General features: G+C 39.7%; 1 protein-coding gene across 6 annotated transcripts in view; it reads left to right on the forward strand.

Annotated features, from left to right (window-relative positions):
* Positions 1-14,199, forward strand: part of HDAC10 (histone deacetylase 10) — a gene marked incomplete at its 5' end in the record, with an annotated part of 33,768 nt that extends 19,569 nt beyond the window's left edge. For 5 of the 6 annotated variants that reach the window (XM_084651544.1, XM_084651548.1, XM_084651546.1 and 2 more), the window contains 6 exons: positions 1,562-1,647; positions 2,238-2,291; positions 8,603-8,687; positions 9,264-9,449; positions 11,651-11,810; positions 13,204-14,199. In XM_084651544.1, the coding sequence (XP_084507670.1) occupies positions 1,562-1,647; positions 2,238-2,291; positions 8,603-8,687; positions 9,264-9,449; positions 11,651-11,810; positions 13,204-13,229 (597 nt within the window). In that variant the 3' untranslated portion in view covers positions 13,230-14,199. Of the gene's footprint in view, positions 1-1,561; positions 1,648-2,237; positions 2,292-8,602; positions 8,688-9,263; positions 9,450-10,478; positions 10,590-11,650; positions 11,811-13,203 lie in introns of those variants that run through there. The other variant, XM_084651545.1, reaches the window with a different exon arrangement.
* Between the last annotated feature and the right edge of the window lie 3,728 nt (positions 14,200-17,927).

Raw genomic sequence — 17,927 nt, forward strand, 5'->3', positions numbered from 1 at the left:
ACTTCAGTAATTTTTTTGATTGTGTTTGATCAAGATTGTGCCCTGCCTTTATGTGAGCAGGGGCATATGAGGGAGCAAGAATCCCCCTTGTTCTGTAGGCCTTCCCAGATCATTGCTCTGACTCTTAAGGGAGTGCAGAGGGCTGTGCACTTGATGCTTCAAGCAAAACTGGGAGGGGAGAAGGTAGAGCCAAGGCGATGCAAATGGAGTATGTTGCACCCCATAAAGAAGCGTCTCAAATTATTCCTTCCCCAGTGCACATTGGGAGTAATTTTTCCTTTTTGATCCTACCATTGGGGCAGTGCAGTTACGCATCCTCCCTTATTGTGGGTTGCATGTTAAATGTACAGTTTAGCCCTTTTATTATTATATCTGTTGATGTCTGAATAACAGTTTACTCAGAACTGAGCTTTTCTCTCTGTTTAACTCTCCAGTGAAGCAATAATCCTCTTTGTTTTGTTTAAAACATCAGTGTATTGCCATGAAAATTAATGTGATACCCCAAATTCAGTGTGATGATTTCACTGCAGGATCAGGAACTAAGGAAAGATGGGCTTTGAAGTATCAAGACTATATTTAAACACAACTGTTATCAACAATTAGCAGGAGTGACCAGAAGAATTACAAATAACAAGAGAAACATAAATGAGTTTGTATTTTGTCATTGTACAGTTGCAAACTTTCTCTCTGGATGAACATCTCATTCTAAAGTGCAGTACTTGTCAGAAAAGTAACTGTCAAAATGACCCCTTCGTACTCAACAGGTCTGCTTCCTGCTATTGATATTTAGAGTCATATTTGCAGATGTTGGTGGCAAAAGCAAGTTGTTTATGTCTGCTAACATTACCAACCCCACTCAGCTCTGGGAGAGGGAGCTGGATTGTACAACAGTCAAGAGAACTAATAACTAAATTGCAGTTGGAGAACCTTTATTGTTCAAAATCCAAAAAGTTCCCATTTTGACTTTCAGATTCTAGGCTGAGCTTCCCATGCTGGGAATTGTGAAATCCTTGTTTTACTCCATATTTATGTAGCATCTGAAGACATGACACAGACATTAGCTAATTTAATCTTTGCGGGGGTAGGTATTGTTCAGATAGGGGGATGGGAAGGTGAAGGGATTTGGCCAAGATCACAATGACAGTGACAGTTAGAACTTGGCACAGCCTGATTCCCAGACCAGTGTTTGTTCCTCTTGAGCAGTGCCTACTTGTAAACTGAGCAGATTTATCTGTAAGTCATTGAGTGACAATAAACATGGAACCCCATGGTGCCATTTTTACAGAGTCACTTTTCAGCATAGAACAACGCTTTTAAATAGGTTGCCAGACAGAGCAACTATGTAGCATAACAGCCAAACACATCCTCTTTGTAGGTAGTGGGCCACGAGGACTTTTACCAGTCTTGTTAGGCTACATCATTAATGTTCCTTTCACACAGCTGTAGCTTTGTTTGCATTTATATATAATGTATAGACAAAAACAGGTTCAACTGGTACAAATTAAAAAATGGTATGATATAGGATTTATTATGATTTATTAATACAAATTTTTATTTTTAGGTGTGCAATGGAATTGCAGAATCATCTCTGGCTTCTGTTTCTACAACCTTTGCACTAAAGCACTGCTTTGATTTTGGATTACAAAGGTGAGCTATGCTTATTGGATATGGTGCTCTCTTATAAAATTTGAAAATGTGATGCAAGTTCATAAACTACAATGGACTGCCTTAAAAACATTTCATTTGCCTCTGTAATGAAACAACATCACCTCAATATGTGCAGCATTGCCTATACTAAATATAGGCAACCCTGTAAATGTGACCATAAAGCTATCTAGTTATCAAAGGCAAAACGCAACGTTTTAAGAGTGATTGTTAAATAACAGTTTTTCTAACTCTGTTTTTTGATTGCCTAAGTCCCCATTATTTTTATCAGCCTATTGTATTATTTGTTTTTTGTCCTGAACTGTCATGAACCCGTATGCTATCCCATTGTTTTTTATATTGCTAATAGGTCAAATTCAGAGAAGACCCACGGTTGTTTATTATTTTTTCTGGATTGAATTCTCTTCCACACATGTAAACCCCTTAGCCAAATGGCCACATTTTCAGATTTTTTTTCTTGTACTGATTACTTAATTGCACTGCATGTTTTTAAAAGTTAGAAACTTATAAATGTAAGTTGTGTGTGTGTGTGTATAACACACACACACATAATTATTCTTTGTGTTCTGTAGAGTGCTCTGCATAGTTGTTGGAGACGTGGATCTTGAACTCGATTTAGATGATGGGTAAGACTTTCCATTTGTTTCAGGTGATTAAATCCCAGAGGATCATTTCTAAATGATTCTAGGTGCACATATGTCTGAGGAAACTTGCATTAAATGACTACCCAAGCACCCGACAAACATTAGTTGTTTAATGGAGTTGATACCTAATAAAGTTGGGGCAGAATTGTACTCAGTATGTTTAGGGATATTTTGGGATGGCCTCTAAAGACAGAAGGTTGCCTTATAAGGGTTGTCTCGGGTAGGTTTTGTTGTTGGTTTAAAGTATAATCCTTTTCGATATTATTGAAAATTGAGATTGAAATGTCAGGCTATTTAAAAAAGGGATCTAAAAAGAGCAATATGTGATCAAATGTATTGCTGTTAATCACAGATGCTTTATTTAAGTCACTAAGAGCCCAGCACAGGTGAATGTGATGGTGGGGAGAAGGCACAAAATATCTTTTGCCTTCACATTCATGTGCCCCTACAGAGGGGCCAGATACATTCCCAGTCCTTGTCTGAAGTAATGCCAGCTCCAGGCTAGAACAACAGTGAAACCAGCCTCAACAAAGGGTCAGACCATGGTCATGCCCTCTTGAACAACCAGTAGAACTGGCACCAGGATTAGGAACTGTATGATGCATGCTGCAAAAGGGTTAGTGGGGGGGTCATCTTGCCCATGCTCATCTAGAACCCTAGACTCAGTGGGACTCTATGTTGTTCTCTAGATTTGTATTAGGAGAGGAAGAAGCAGGACTGGGCAGATAGCAAGGAGAGGGCGTGCATACATCATTTCCCACCCAACTCTGCAGTTTATCTACAAAATGGCTATATTATCTTTTCCACGGGGGGTCTCTCCATGGCTAGGACCCCTCTTTGAGGGGGTTTCCCTAGCCAGCCATGGGGAATGGAAAGCTACCAGGGGCACAGAACGGCTGCAGAGACACAAGATCTTCCTGCTGCTGGCCCCAGTCCACAACTGTTCCTCCAGGATCCATGTGGGTCACAGAGGACACAAGATTTCCTCCATCTGAGTCACCTCCAATGGGTGTTACCATGGGGGCTGGAAGCTTTCTTGGCAATCCCAGCAGAGCAATGGCACAGATTCTCAAAGGTATTTAGACTTCCACTGAAATCAATGGTTGAAATTCAGTTGATTTCAGTGGAAGCTAGGAACCTAAGTATCTTTGAGGATCTGGGCTAATATGGCTACACATGCTCATCACAAAGCTGTGCCTTGAAGACACAGTGTATTCCAAAATGTATACAAAATACCATGTGGGACTTGAATTTGCTAAACGGCATCAAACTATCTCAGTATTAGAACCTAACATGGAAGGCAAGTTTCTTGTTGTTTGTACAGATGTAGGCATATTGTGTGTGTACAGCACCTAGCACAATGGGGTCCTAATAAATAATAATGCTGTGTAGAGGTTTGTGGGGCAAGCCAATTGTGACATTAGACTCAAACTTTACATGATCTTGATGGTTCCCCTCGCTCACCCAGTCCTGTAATAGATCCCTAACCTCTGGCTGAGTTACTGAAGTCCTCAAATCAGAGTTTAAAGACTTCAAGATTACAGAGAATTCACTATTTACACTAGTTTAAACCGGCAAGTGACCCGTGCCCCATGCTGCAGAGGAAGGTGAAAAACCCCCAGGGTCTCTGCCAATCTGACCTAGGGGAAAATTCCTTCCTGACCCCAACTATGGCGATCAATTAGTCGCTGAGCATATGGGCAAGACCCACCAGGCAGATCCCTGGAAAAAAATTCTCTGTAGTAACTCAGAGCCCTCCCCATCTAGTGTCCTGTCTCTGGCCATTGGAGATTTTTGCTACTGGTGGTCACCAGTGAGCCACATGCCATCATAGGCAGTCCCATCATGTCATCCCTTCATCAAGCTCAGTCTTGAAGTCTGTTTAGTTTTTTACCCCACTGCTCCCCTTGGAAGACTGTTCCACAACTTCTCTCCTCTGATGGTTAGAAACCTTTGCCTAATTTTGAGCCTAAACTTATTGATGGTCAGTTTATATGTATTTGTTCTTATGTCCACATTGGGGCTTAACTTAAATAATTCTTCCCCCTCCCTGGTATTTATCCCTCTGATGTATTTAGAGAGAGCAATCAAATCTCCCCTTAGCCTTCTTTTGGTTAGGCTAAACAAGCCACGCTCTTTGAACCTCCTCTTATAAGGTAGGTTTCCCATTCCTTGGATTATCCTAGTAGCCCTTCTCTGTACCTGTTTCAATTTGAATTCATCTTTCCTAAACCCTGGAGACCTGAATTGCACAAAGTATTCCAGATGAAGTCTCAACAGTGCCTTATACGCCTCTCCCTGATATAATATGGTCCTCGGGAGACAAAAAAAATCTCACCGCGTTATAGGTGAAACTGCGTTATATTGAACTTGCTTTGGGCCCCCCTTTCCTTGTTCCCTGACCATCCCCTACCCAACCCCCCTGCTCCCTGTCCCCTGACTGCTCCGACCCCTCTCCACACCCTCTGCCCCATGACAGGCACTCGCCAGCAGCAGCAGGAAGTGGAGCAGCCCGGCCCCAGCCCGCTCCACTCTGCCACCTCCCAGCCACATCGCTCCGCTTCCCGCCACCAGTGAGTACAGAAGGCGTCCTTTCCCGAACCTCCCCTCACTCACCGGTGGCGGGAAGCGTTGGGGAAAGGATGCCCCCCGTACTCACCTGCGGCAGGAAGTGGAGCACCGCGGCTGGGAGCTGGTGGAGTAGAGCAGGCTGGGGCCGGGCTGCTCCACTTCCCACCGCTGGGGACGGGGTGAGGGAAGCGGAGCGGGCTGCCCCCGGCTAATCTCCCGGGCCACTCTGGGACTGTGGGGCCCCCAAAAGTGCCCCCCCCAGCCCTTTCCTCCCAGACCCTGGGGGGTGGGGAGGAGCCCCTGATCACCCCCAAGATCCTCTGCCCCTTATCCAACCCATCGGCCCAGCCCGGCCCCCTTAACATGCTGCTCAGAGCAGCGTGTCGGAGCTTTACCGCGTTGTATGCGAACCCCCATTATATCGGGTCGCGTTATATCTGGGTAGAGGTGTATAATGATACTAACACTTCCCTGTTTCTACTGGAAATACCTCACCTGATGCATCCTAGGACTCCATTAGCCTTTTTCACAGCCACATCAAACTCATGGTTCATAGTCATCCTGTGATCAACCAATACATCCAGGTCTTTCTCCTCCTCTGTCACTTCCAACTGGTAAGTCCCCAGTTTATAGCAGAAATTCTTGTTAGTCCCTAAATACATGATCTTGCACTTTGCACTATTAAATTTTTATCCTGTTTCTATTACTCCAGTTTACAAGGTCATCCAGATCTTCTTTTAGGATATTCTGGTCCTCCTCCATATTGGCAATACCTCCCAACTTTGTGTCCTCCACAAATTTTATTAGCTCACACTCACTCTATGTGCCAAGGTCAGTCATAAAAAGATTAAATAAGATTGGTCCCAAAACCAATCCCTGAGGAACTCCACTAGTAACCTCCCTCAAGCCTGACAGTTTACTTGTCAATATGAACTGTTGTAGTCCCCCACCCTTAAACCAGTTCCTTATCCACCTTTCAATGCTCATATGAATCCCCATCTTCTACAATTTAACTAATTTCCCATGTGGAACTGTATCAGATGTCTTACTGAAATCCAGGTAGATTAGATCTACTGCATTTCCTTTGTCTAAAAAAATCAGTTATCTTTTCAAAGAAGGAAATATGGTTGGTCTGGCACGATCCACCTTTTGTAAAACTATAATGTATTTTATCCCAGTTACCATTCACCTCTGTCCTTAATTACTTTCTCTTTCAAAATTTGTTCCAAAGACCTTGATACAATTAAGGTCAAACTAACAGGTCTGTAGTGTCCAGGATCACTTTTCCCCCCTTTCTTAAAAATAGGAACTATATTAGCAATTCTCTAGTCATAGGGTACAACCCCCGAGTTTACAGATTCATTAAAATTCCTTGTTATTGGACTTGCAATTTCATGTGCCAGCTCCTTTGATATTCTTGGATGGAGATTATCCGTGCTCCCTGATTTAGTCCCATTAAGATGTATGAGTTTTGACTTCCACCTCAGATGCGGTAATTTCTACCTCCACATCCTCATTGCCATTAGCCACTCTGCCACTACCCCTAAGCTCCTCATTACCCTTATTAAAAACTGAGGCAAACTATTTGTTTAGGTGTTGGGCTAGGCCTAGATAATATTTACTCTCCACCCCCATCCCCAGTGTTTAGCAGTCCCACTTCTACTTTCCTTCTTTTCTTCTTATTTATATGGCTATAGAACCTTTTACTGTTGGTTTTAATTTCCTTTGCAAGATCCAACTCTGCTTGGCTTTTGTGAGTTCTCACTTTATCCCTACACTTTCTTACCTCCAAGAGGCTAGCTTTCCTTGCTGATCCCTCCCCTCTTCCATTCCTTGTAGGCTTTTCCGCTTTCTCTTCATCACCTGTTTTGTGATGCTTGCTCATCCAGCTTGCTCTGCCACTCTTCCCTACAAATGTTTTCCCCTTGCTAGGGATGCAGGCTTCAGATAGTTCCTGCAACTATGACTTAAAGTAATTCCAAGCCTCCTTCATCTTCAGATCCTTGAGTTCTTCAGTTCAGTCCATCTCTCTCACTAATTCCCTTAATTGTTTAAAGTTAGTTCTTGAAATCAAGGGCCCTTGTTGCAGATCTATTTTTGTTTATCCTTGCATTTAAACTGAATTAGCTCATGATCATTCAAACCAAGGCTGTTCTCTACAACCAGTTCTTCTATGAGGTCCTCACTACTCGCAAATACCAAATCTAAAATGGCATCACCTCTTGTTGCTTCAGCGACTAGTTGGAGAAGAAATCAGTCAGCTATCACATCCAGGAAAATCTGGGCCCTACTATTATTGGTAGCACTTGTCCTCCAATCTATATTTGGGAAGTTAAAGTCTCCCATAATCACACAATTTCCAGTACTATTTATTTCATTAAAAACATTAGATGTTCATATCCATATCCAAATTAGATCCTGGTGGTCTGTAGCACACCCCAAGCACTATGTCAGGGGAACTTCTAGAAGCTTTCTTCCCCAAAGTGATTTTGGCACAGACTCACTCTTATCTTATCCATTCCATCACTTCTAATTTCTTTACGTCTATCTTATCATTAATATACTTTGCTACTCTACCACCTTTGCCTTTATTTGTCTTTTCTGAACAGCACATACTCTTCCATACCTGTACTCCAGTCCATGTCTACGATTCCACCATGTTTCTGTTATCCCTATAATATCTGGTTTCACTTCCTGTACCAATAGTTCTAGTTCCTCCATTTTGTACACCAGTGCAGGGAGCCCGGGTAACACATGTCCTAATTGTTGCTGCTTGGCTTCCCCGACATTCATTGCCCGATTGGGTACAGTCATTCTACTGCCAGTATCACCACTATTCTTCCTCTTAATGTACATTGTTGTACCCCCTGCTGTTCCTTTCTCCATTCCTGAATCCTTTCTTACTTGATTTTCCTCGCCCTCAATGTTAAAATCAAGTGTGGAAATTACATGAGCATTTCCCCTAAGTTCCTCGTTTAAAGCTCTTTTAATGAGTTGTGCCGACCTCCATCCTAGAAGTCTGTTTTCCTCCCTACTCAGGTGGAGTCCATCCCACAAGAACGGTCCTCTGTCCATGAATGCCTCCCAGTGGTCAAAGATCCCAAAGCCCTCCTTATAGCACCATTGCCTGAGCCATCTGTTGATCATCAGAATCTTGTCTCACCTTCATTCTCCTCCTCTAGTAATAGGCAGAATCCCACTGAAGATCACCTGAGCCTCCATTTCCTTAAGCTTCTTCCCCAGCTTGGCATAGTCTCCCAATTTTGGTACTGTGAAAGCAGTTATTTCTTTATTGCATACTATGAAAATGTGCTTGCTAATCATATGTGGGGCTGGGGGGAAGAAGAGTCAAATAGACAATTCTTTATTGAAGGCCAACTTTACATATCAATATCCTACTTCTCCAGCTCCTCTTTCCACTAAAAGTGGCTTGACCATTATTTTCCTAAAAACTTTAATACAAAAAAATTACTTTTATTGAGATTTCAGTTTTAACTGGTATTGACCTTTTTTAATCTTACTTTTCACAATTTAAACAAGGGACTACAATGATTCAGAAGTGTTTGCTGTTGAGATAAATTTGAGATCAAATTTATATAAGGGGCCACGAATATCATCCAAAGAATAATTTTTAATATCCACTTTCACTAATTTCACTAGTATTATTTATTATCTCATTAGAAGTTGTTGATGAAATAGTGAAATGTATTTTTTATCTACAGAAAAATACTTTTGATGAACATTTGCCAGAAACAGCAAACTGAAAAGACCAACTCCAAATATCATATTTCTCTGAACTGGAGAGAGGTACATTAAAAAAATTCTGGAAACCAAATAAGATAAAGGACTTCTTTTTTTTTTTTTTTTTTTAAACTAAGTTAGAATAGAATCAGGTATATTTACTAGTTCGTAAAACTGACAATAGTGTCTAAGATTATCAATTTGATTCAAGTTTTTACTAATAAAATTGGGGGGGAAATTTCAAAGATACAAATGGGAGTTAGACATCTAACTGCCATTAGGCCTTTAAAAATCTCCCCCTTCATTTGTGTATAGTGCATCTTAGGCACCAAAGTTGTGACAGCTTGAAGAAGGTTAAAATGGCCTCTGACACTAGTCCTGGAGGGGTGGAGTTGTAATGAAAGGGGAGATGAATAATGCATGATGCGTAATTAATACAAGTAATGATTCATATGAAAATAGGAACACTACATGAGATCAGAGAAGTATCCTGTTTTCAACAGTGATCTATTCTAGAAGTTTTTTATAGTTGTTCTCCTTTATTTCTTTGTTTTGTTTATTTTTTAATCTCTGTTTTTTGGTACATACAGGGATTTTGGAGTTTCACATAAATGTTAAATTGTTTTCTGTTTCTTGTTAAAGGATGCTGAAAGAAACAATTTCTTTTGTGCTGTACTTGGATTCATTCTTCCTGTAGCGTATAGCTATCAACCTGACTTAATGATAATAGTCATTGGACCAAACAGGAGCCTTGGTATAAATGGGATTTCTCTACTTACTTGTTTACTGCAAGGATTAGCTGAGTCTCGAATTCTTGTGGTAATTCAGGTAAGAAGTGGTGCTAATCTTGATTATCCTAAAATCCTTTTAGCTGACAAAGAAACTATTCTATTTAAGCACCATTGTCTTGAGTAGAAGTAGCAGTAGGCTGTCAGCATCCTCATTTATCAGAGCGTCACCAGAATACACCGTGCTGGGTGATATTCAATTTTATTTGGCTAGTTCACTTTAAAATAACAAAAACAAAACATAGTTTTTTAAAAAATATTGCTATGTAAAAGAAGCCTATATAATGGTAGGGGTGTATAAGTGAGTGACTTGGACTAGGCCACAAACGGTCATATTTGTAAAGGTGGTTAGATGCCTAAAGATGCAGATAAGTGCCAACTGGAATTTTCAAAATCACCTGTGCATTGAAATCACTGGGGGTTAGGCACTAAGCTATTGTTGAAAATCTCGCTAGGCGCCTGGTCTGTAAGCATCCAAATACCTTTACAAATGTGGCTCTTACTTTCTCTACTCCAGATGTGTAAAACTGGAATAATACTGCTTTACTTACCACAAAGGTGTTATGCACTTTAACGCTTTTTAAGATAATTACATAGAAGGTGCTATTATAAATACAAAGTAATAGCAGAATTATGTAGCAGGAAAGAAGCAAAAAAGTGGAAAATGTAAGTTACCATGAATCCATTTACAGACTTACTGACAAGTACTATGTGGGGTAAATGTAACATTTATTTATTGTTTTAATGTAATGAAATACATAAAATGGAATCTCTTTCCTGGAAACTGCCCCAGTTAGGGACATGTTATTTCTCAAGATGTCAATTAAGTAATCTTACCATACTTTATTCTACATTTCTCTAGAATTTTCTTTGAATTTACTGTGCTATGATATTTAAATTTTGTGAACTAAATCTGTATATTGTGTGATACAGCATGGCCAGAGGGGAGCAAGAGAGTGTAAGAAGGGAGCCTTATTCCCTGTAGAGGGAAGAAAGTTTGCTATAGATTAATTAAAGCACCTGAAGCCAGTCACCTGATTTAAAAAAAAACCCTGCTTCAATCGGACAGGAGGAGGATTTGAAGCAGAGTGGATTGGGGTTGGCGCAGAGAGCAGTTTGGAGGGAAGCAGAGGAGAGTTTGGAGAAATGCTGCTGTGGGCTAAGAAGACCAAGACCCTAGGTAAAGGGACACCTGGTTTGTGCAGAGGGAGGGCAGGAAGCCCCACAAGCTGAAGGGCAGGAGAGGAAAGTAGTCCAGGGGAAGGAACCACTAGTTCAAGTGGTTTACCGCTATCCCTAGGGCCCCTGAGCTGGGACCCGGAGTAGAGGATGGGCCCGGGTCCCTCCCTCTCCACTCCCCCCCTCCAGGACACTAGTGGGGCAGTTAATACCCCAGATCAGGGGCAAGAAACGGTGCCCTGAACCGCGTGCCCCCCCCTCCCCAAGAAAAAGCGCAAGACCCATCATAGTAGCGCCGGCAATTTGCCACAATTGATATACAGTATTCTGAAATATTTGTGCACACTAACCAGGAGCATTCAGCTGGGAAGAATTATTGGGAGTCTGAAGGGTAGGCTGAGAGATGAAGGAGGAGCTTGGATGGACATGTGAGCCTCTAATGAATGACTGAAATAGATTTATATTAACACTTAGCGGGTAGTACCTATAATAAAAATGTGGAGATTTTATATAGCGTGCTTGGCTTCTTAGAAGAACTAAAATCCACGTTATCCCTTTTCAATGAAATTCAGTAACATTATTGAAGAATGAAAATAAGTGGCATGCTCTTCACCATTAGTCACAATGACCACAGAAAATGCTTTCAGTGACTTTAGAACATTGATTTAAACTGTTAAAAGATTCTAAAAAATTTTTATAATGTCATTACTGGTCAAAGCAAAATAAATCACTGTTTATTAGTGACGGAAAATTCAGTGATCTATGACGTAAATAAGACCTATTTTTCTCCATTTTTCCATCTTTAATTCTGTGCTATTTCTTTTGTCTCATAAAAGGTCATTTGTATTTGCGATAAATTAGCTTTATAGGAGTTCACAGTATGAATTCCTTCGTCATCTGCTTCAGCTCCTCCACTGGAGTACTTTCAGACTTGGAAAACTGAAAGTTACTTCATTATTACTACTGATACTGCCAACTTCATTACAATAGGTTATAAAATATTGCATTCTCTTGCTGAAACAAATAAAAATTTGCTTCACCACTATATATATTTTTAAATAGGACACAGAAATAAAAGTAGTGCAAAGTGTGGCCAAAACCTTATCAGGTGTTCCTGCACCTGACTTTGGAGCCTATGCACCTGCTTCCCAAGAAAATGTACTTGAAATAAAACGATTAAGAAACCAACTTCAACAGGAATGGAAAATGCTTCGATGTTCAGGTAAGTAATCTGTTTGTAGTTCCGCTTCTTGGTACAGTTAGTATGTTTCTGAAAAGGCTATAAACTTACTAAGGGTTCAGTTGTGTACCATTAAAGTCAATGGGAGTTTTTCCATTGACTTGAACGGGAGCAGGATCGATCCCTTAAATGCCTGGTGAGATCTGTCTTCCTGGGGTTCCCATCACTGAAGTAAGAAAGCACTGAATTCAGTACCACTGTGCCTGCATACAACATGGAATGCAGCCACTTCAAGTACTTAACGTTAAGCACTCACATTGAAAAGTAGTTTTCGGATCAAAATATTGTATATTCAGTGAACAATTCAGAGACACACAGGCTCTGAATCTGTTAATCTTTTCAGAATGTGGCTCAGTCTTCTATCACTTATTCACTTGCTTACTATTCTCGCATGAGTAGTCCCACTGAACTTCATAGGGTCTACTCATGTACTCAGAGTTAAGCACATATATAAGTATTTGCAGAATCAGGGTCTGGGTTGGTACAGGACTCTGATTTTAGCAGGGAAATAGGCTTTCAAACTTCTGTATCCAGAAAGCTTCCTCTTAGCCAATACATGTATATTAGGGATAGGGCACACCATAATAACATTGTGTTATATCCAGCAAGTGGGTGATTATGTTAACACTTTTGCTTATTTATGTCAAGACAGAGAGATCCACAATTGTCTGCAGAGTAAAACGTAGCTTTTGGCAGTAGTGAATATAAAACCTGCCACAAGCAAGATACATGAATATTTGTCTTGGTACAAGCTTAGGAAGTGCCTTCCCACCTATTGGTACCTGGAATGTGGTAAACCAGAGATAAGGAAAGGTACAGAACAACAAGTTAAGAAACTGGTATGAACTGGTGGGTTGGATCTTAGGTAACATATAAAGTGCTTTAACTTGTATAAAGCCATGACATAAAGGTAGTTTTGGGGAAATATCTTTTGAAGTGCACTTACTGGGTAAGGTGAATATGCTGTGAGATAAAAATTGCTTCCTGAAATGTCTCTTGCATATTATACAATCTCTTGCTTTAGGCAGTAAACTGGCTGAGCTTGGTTATTTGGTCTCTTGAATATTTTTAATATGGAACCCAACTGTAGTCAATCAATTGGCTATATATTTCAAACACTCTCTACTATATAACTTTTTGTTTTGGAAGGGAGGGGAAAGGGAACAAGTTTAGACAAACAAAATTAAAAATGGGGATACAAACGCCCTCCACCCCCGCCACACGCATACACTAAAAAAAAAACGTGCAGCTGTTCGTGGAAGTAGGTTGAGATCATCTGACCAGTTCCTATAGACGGTAAAAATGTAATCTGGATTTTTGGGATTCTGCTGTGTATCTTGACTAATAATTGCGCTCTTATTTTTTCTCTTTGTAGTAAGGGACTGGATTTTTGGAAGCTGAGGTCACTTGACTACCTTTGGGCTCCATCATTTAACACATTTCATCCTGACCGAAGGAAAAAGTGTGTCACTTTTGGTTGTTTTCTTTTAAATCAATGAACAAAGATTATCAAGATATGGCCACAGCAAGAGCCATTCACAATTGTTTTACGACTATTAAATATTTTTGTTCAAGAACCACATTTTCAGCTAAGAGCTCTTGCTGTGTGTCCGCAAAAGCGTTCATGTATCAAGTTGTGCATGCAAAACCTGCATTTGCTTGTAACTGCCTGCCAAATTATGGACCCAGTCCTGCAAACATGTATAGGTGTATCTTTTCATGCATAGAATCATAGATGTGTAGAAGTGGAAGGGACCTTGAGTGGTCATCTAGTCCAGTCTCCTACACTCAAGGCAGGACTAAGTATTATCTAGACAAGGGGTAGTCAGTAGGTGGACCATGGGCCAAATCTGGATCGCCAGATGCTTTTGAGCATACCCCGAAATCTTTTTATGTACGTATTATTATTATTTTATTTTATTTTATTTTATTTTCTCTGGAGTCTGGACCTTGACTATATCCTGACCAAGAAATTTGGACCTTGACAAAAAATAATTGACTACCCCAATCTAGACCATCCCTGACAGGTCTAGCCTGCTCTTAAAAACCTCCAATGAGAGAGATTCCACATGAATGGTCCTATGTAACTCAATGAGACTGCTCATGTGTATAAGTGTTTGCAGGATTGGGCCTATGTGATTTATGAGTGCAAAGATGAGTTTTGCACATGCAGTAAGCTGAGTGTATATGAATTGTGAAGCTGACTGGAAACTTGGGCCCAAGAGGAGAGCAGGGAGAAAATGAGTGGTCATAATACAGTAATTGAGGAGTTTTCTGAATTACTCCAAAGTATGAACAAATACTCTGCACTGCCTTCCAGCAACATGTATCAAACACATTTAATTCTGAATTAAACTTTTTATTGACAGTCCTCCCAGCCTCCTTTTATCATCCACTAATCTCCTATTGCAAGCTTCCATCTTACTTTCCATGGACTAGATGCTGGTACCCAGGTTGAATTGCAAAATAATTTCACTTAGGTCAATGGGACTACTCATGGAGTAAGGTTATCATAACCTGACCATATGTTAGTAGTCACCATTCCCTACAACTCCCCCCACACAAACATAGCCACACTTTCTCTTGTTTCTTAATTTTTTTTTATCAACAGTTATCTGCCTAGCTATTTCCAGGAAATAATTTTAAAAGAAAAACACTTGGGGGCATATTATATTTTGAAAATATGCATCTGGTGTTAATGTTTAATATCCTGACATATACAGCATTCTTTTATTCTTTATATTACTTTATTCAATTTATTCAGGCAAGGAGCCAGGAACTCCTGAGTTATCTTCCCTTTGTTAATGGCTTCTTCTGTGGCTTTTGATAGTTCTCTGGCCAGTCTCTGCCTCAGTTTCTCCAGCTGTAAAATGTAATAGTCCTCCCCTCCCAGGATTAAATAGTTCATTTCTGTGAAGTGCTTTGTAGCTGAAAAGCACAATATAAGCACTAAGCAGTATTATTAAATGGAATGGTTTGAATAGCTAACACTGAAGTAGGCTCTGTTTTTTGTTTCTTTTGGGATATTTACATAGGTGGTAGCAAGGTGAGCTGAGAAGTGTTTTGATTTGTTGATGTACTTCATTTTGTATGACAGATTTCTATAGTAGGAGGGATGAGCTGGAGTGCCAATGAGAAGCGCAGTCAGGAAAGTAACAAATACTTTCCTCATGGACTGTATTTTCTAAATGGACAACTAACCTGATTCTCAATTACTGGGGGACAATCTCCACTCATTGACCTATTTTTGCTTTCCACAACCAAATCTCTGCACAACTTTTCATGAGTGATGTACCCGAGTATTCGGACTCTAGATTTTAACAATACAGTTGAGATGATATTCACCTAAATCTGGGTTATTGCTGATCATGTACTCTATGTATCATATGACTTTTAAAAAAACCCCTAATTTTGTATTTGTGGATAATCTAAGCACTATACCCAGATGTACAGACACTCTTCTCCCAACCTATGTGTGTTATAACTTTAACATTAGCTTTAATAAAAATTGTCAATCTATTGGTGCTGTTAAGGCTCAGCAAGGATTGATTAGGCATAGAGACTGGACTGAACCTACACTGCAGTTCATGCAGTTGCACCTGTGCTAGGTGCAATCTAACTAGCTTGCTAAAATGAGCAGTGAGGACATACCAATGCAAGTAGGTACCCAGTGGGGCCAGGTGGGCTTGTACAGCCTGCACTGAAGCCCATGCCACCATGTCCTCACTGCTATTTTAGCTATATTACAGCTAGTGCTGGTACATCTACATGAGCTGCAAATTACACCCCTGGATACCAATGTAGATGTAGCTTTAGAAGCAGTCCCGTCCAGGTCAGGCTTGAAGCACTGCTCTGCAAGCATTGTACATGTTCAGTGGACTTTTCAGGCCAGCCTCTTTCATGAGCAGAAAGTTCCCCATACAACGAAGATTAAAAATAAAAAAAAAAAATAATAAAAATAAAAAAGGCAGGGAGTGTTGCAGTGCTAGAGTAATATGCCCTCCCTAATGTAACTAAAGTTAATGTATAGATTCTGAAGCCAGAAAGGACCACTGAGATTATGGAGTCTGACCCCAGCACACACACATAACGAGGCCACAAAATAATCCCTGTTTTGAACTAAAGTGTATTTTTTAGAAAAACATCCAATCTTGATTTTATGATTTCCAATGATGGAGAATCCACTACAATCTTTGGTAAATTGTTCCAATTATTAATTACCCTCACTATTAAAAATTTATATTTTATTTCTAGTGAAGGCCTAGGGCACTGGGATTAATAGCTTTGTTGCTTCTGAACACTCCAGGAATGTTTTGGCAGAATACACCTGCTGTGTCGTTAAATGTGGCTACCAACCTTGCATTCCACTGTTTTCAATGGAATGTTAATGGGCAAACCCCTGCATAGCAGGGAACAGTCAGCTACAACAGTAGTGCTTCTTGATCAGCGTTGGTGGGGAATTAGTCCCAGATACAGCATTGTTTTTGCTTATTATTTTGTTGCTTTTAAATACATGTTCTGCTAGGGATGTCATTTACCATATGAATTCTCTTGATATACCCAGCAACTTTCTACATGAATTCCAAGGTTTGAATACTGTAAATTCTTTGTAGCTAGCTCATATTGAAACATACATAATTTTAAAAGTACTTTATTCACAGGGACTTTGTTCTTCACTCTCCCAACTAATACTGGAAATTAGTAGGGTCTGTAAATGTTAAATGCAAGATTTAATTAAAAGAAGAAATATCATATTTAAAAATAGAGCACTTTAACTACTAACATCAATTTTAAATGTTCTAAGCAATGGAGAGATTGTATATTTCCTGTATATAGAAATATTAATATTTTATCTGATAAAGCAAGATGAACAAGGTGAACATTTGAAAATGAATAAGAATAGCCTACTTGTTTATCTGGTGACATAGTTCAGTTCTCAGCTTCAGAAGTAATGCTTCTAGCACAATGAGATCAGAGTATTAATTCCAGGTTCTAATACAAAACAGTGTCTTTTTACTTATCTCTACCAAGTCCATTCCTGTCACTGTGATTGAAATAAATGGTAGATATTTTTTTCATGATCTTCATCCTTAAAACACATATACTTTACATGGTTAACTTGCTCAAGTCAAAGGTAAAGTTATCAAAAGCACCTAAGATGAGCCACAGAAGGAGGAGCCTAGCCAGCCATGGGAGCCCCAGCAACTTTGGTCCCTGCTAAGGAGGAGAGCCCCCAGAGATCCAGTTCTAGCTGTGTGTTATAGAAGTTTTGCCAAATCTGCAGCAGATTTAAGAAAATATTTTGGTCCAGTGCCTCAGCCTTTACTGAAAATTTCTGACTAGCTCTACTCATAAGTTACTTAGGCTCCTACATCACATTTAAAGTCGGTGAGACTGAGGCTTCTAAGTGACTTTAGATGCTTTTGAAAATTTTACCTAAAGTGACTACTTGCATGCTTACAATTTAAGCATGTGCATGTGTTTGCAAGATTGGGGCCCATATGGGGATATATCACTTAACAGTACTTATGTCCTAAACAATCTGAATATCACAACTTTAAATTGCAGTAGAATTCTATTAAGAGAGGTCTTCTATGGCTATTCCTATTTTAGATTTTCTAGCTCATACTGACTTTTGACTTGAGGTGGGCAGGAAAAGGTTTTCCCGTTCTGCAAGAATTTTTGAGATTTTGAAAACTTTTACTGTCCCAAATTGGGATGAAATGTCAACACCTCAAATTCTCATGAACCAAAACATTCAAATCAGGTGAAAAATTTGTTTTAAATTGGAAAATTGAATTTTTTGTGTCGGGGACATTTTGACAATTTCAAAACGAATTTTACCAACAGTAAAAAAAATTTTGAATTTGTCTAAACCAACCCTTTCCTGCAAAATGTTTGTTTCAAATGATCAGCATTTTCTGATGGGGGGGAAAAAACATTTTGTTGAAAAATTCCCAACAAGGTCTACTTTTGACCTGCCTTCATTAGATTGTAATATTCTATAGCCGATCCTTGAATCCAAGATTGTAGTATTTTTAATATAAATTATTAGGTTCTTGAGCTCTTGATCAAATTAAATGGAAGATTTTCCAGTAT

This window comes from Lepidochelys olivacea (genome assembly GCF_965140295.1).
Source record: "Lepidochelys olivacea isolate rLepOli2 genome assembly, chromosome: 1".
NCBI classification, from domain to species: domain Eukaryota; kingdom Metazoa; phylum Chordata; order Testudines; family Cheloniidae; genus Lepidochelys; species Lepidochelys olivacea.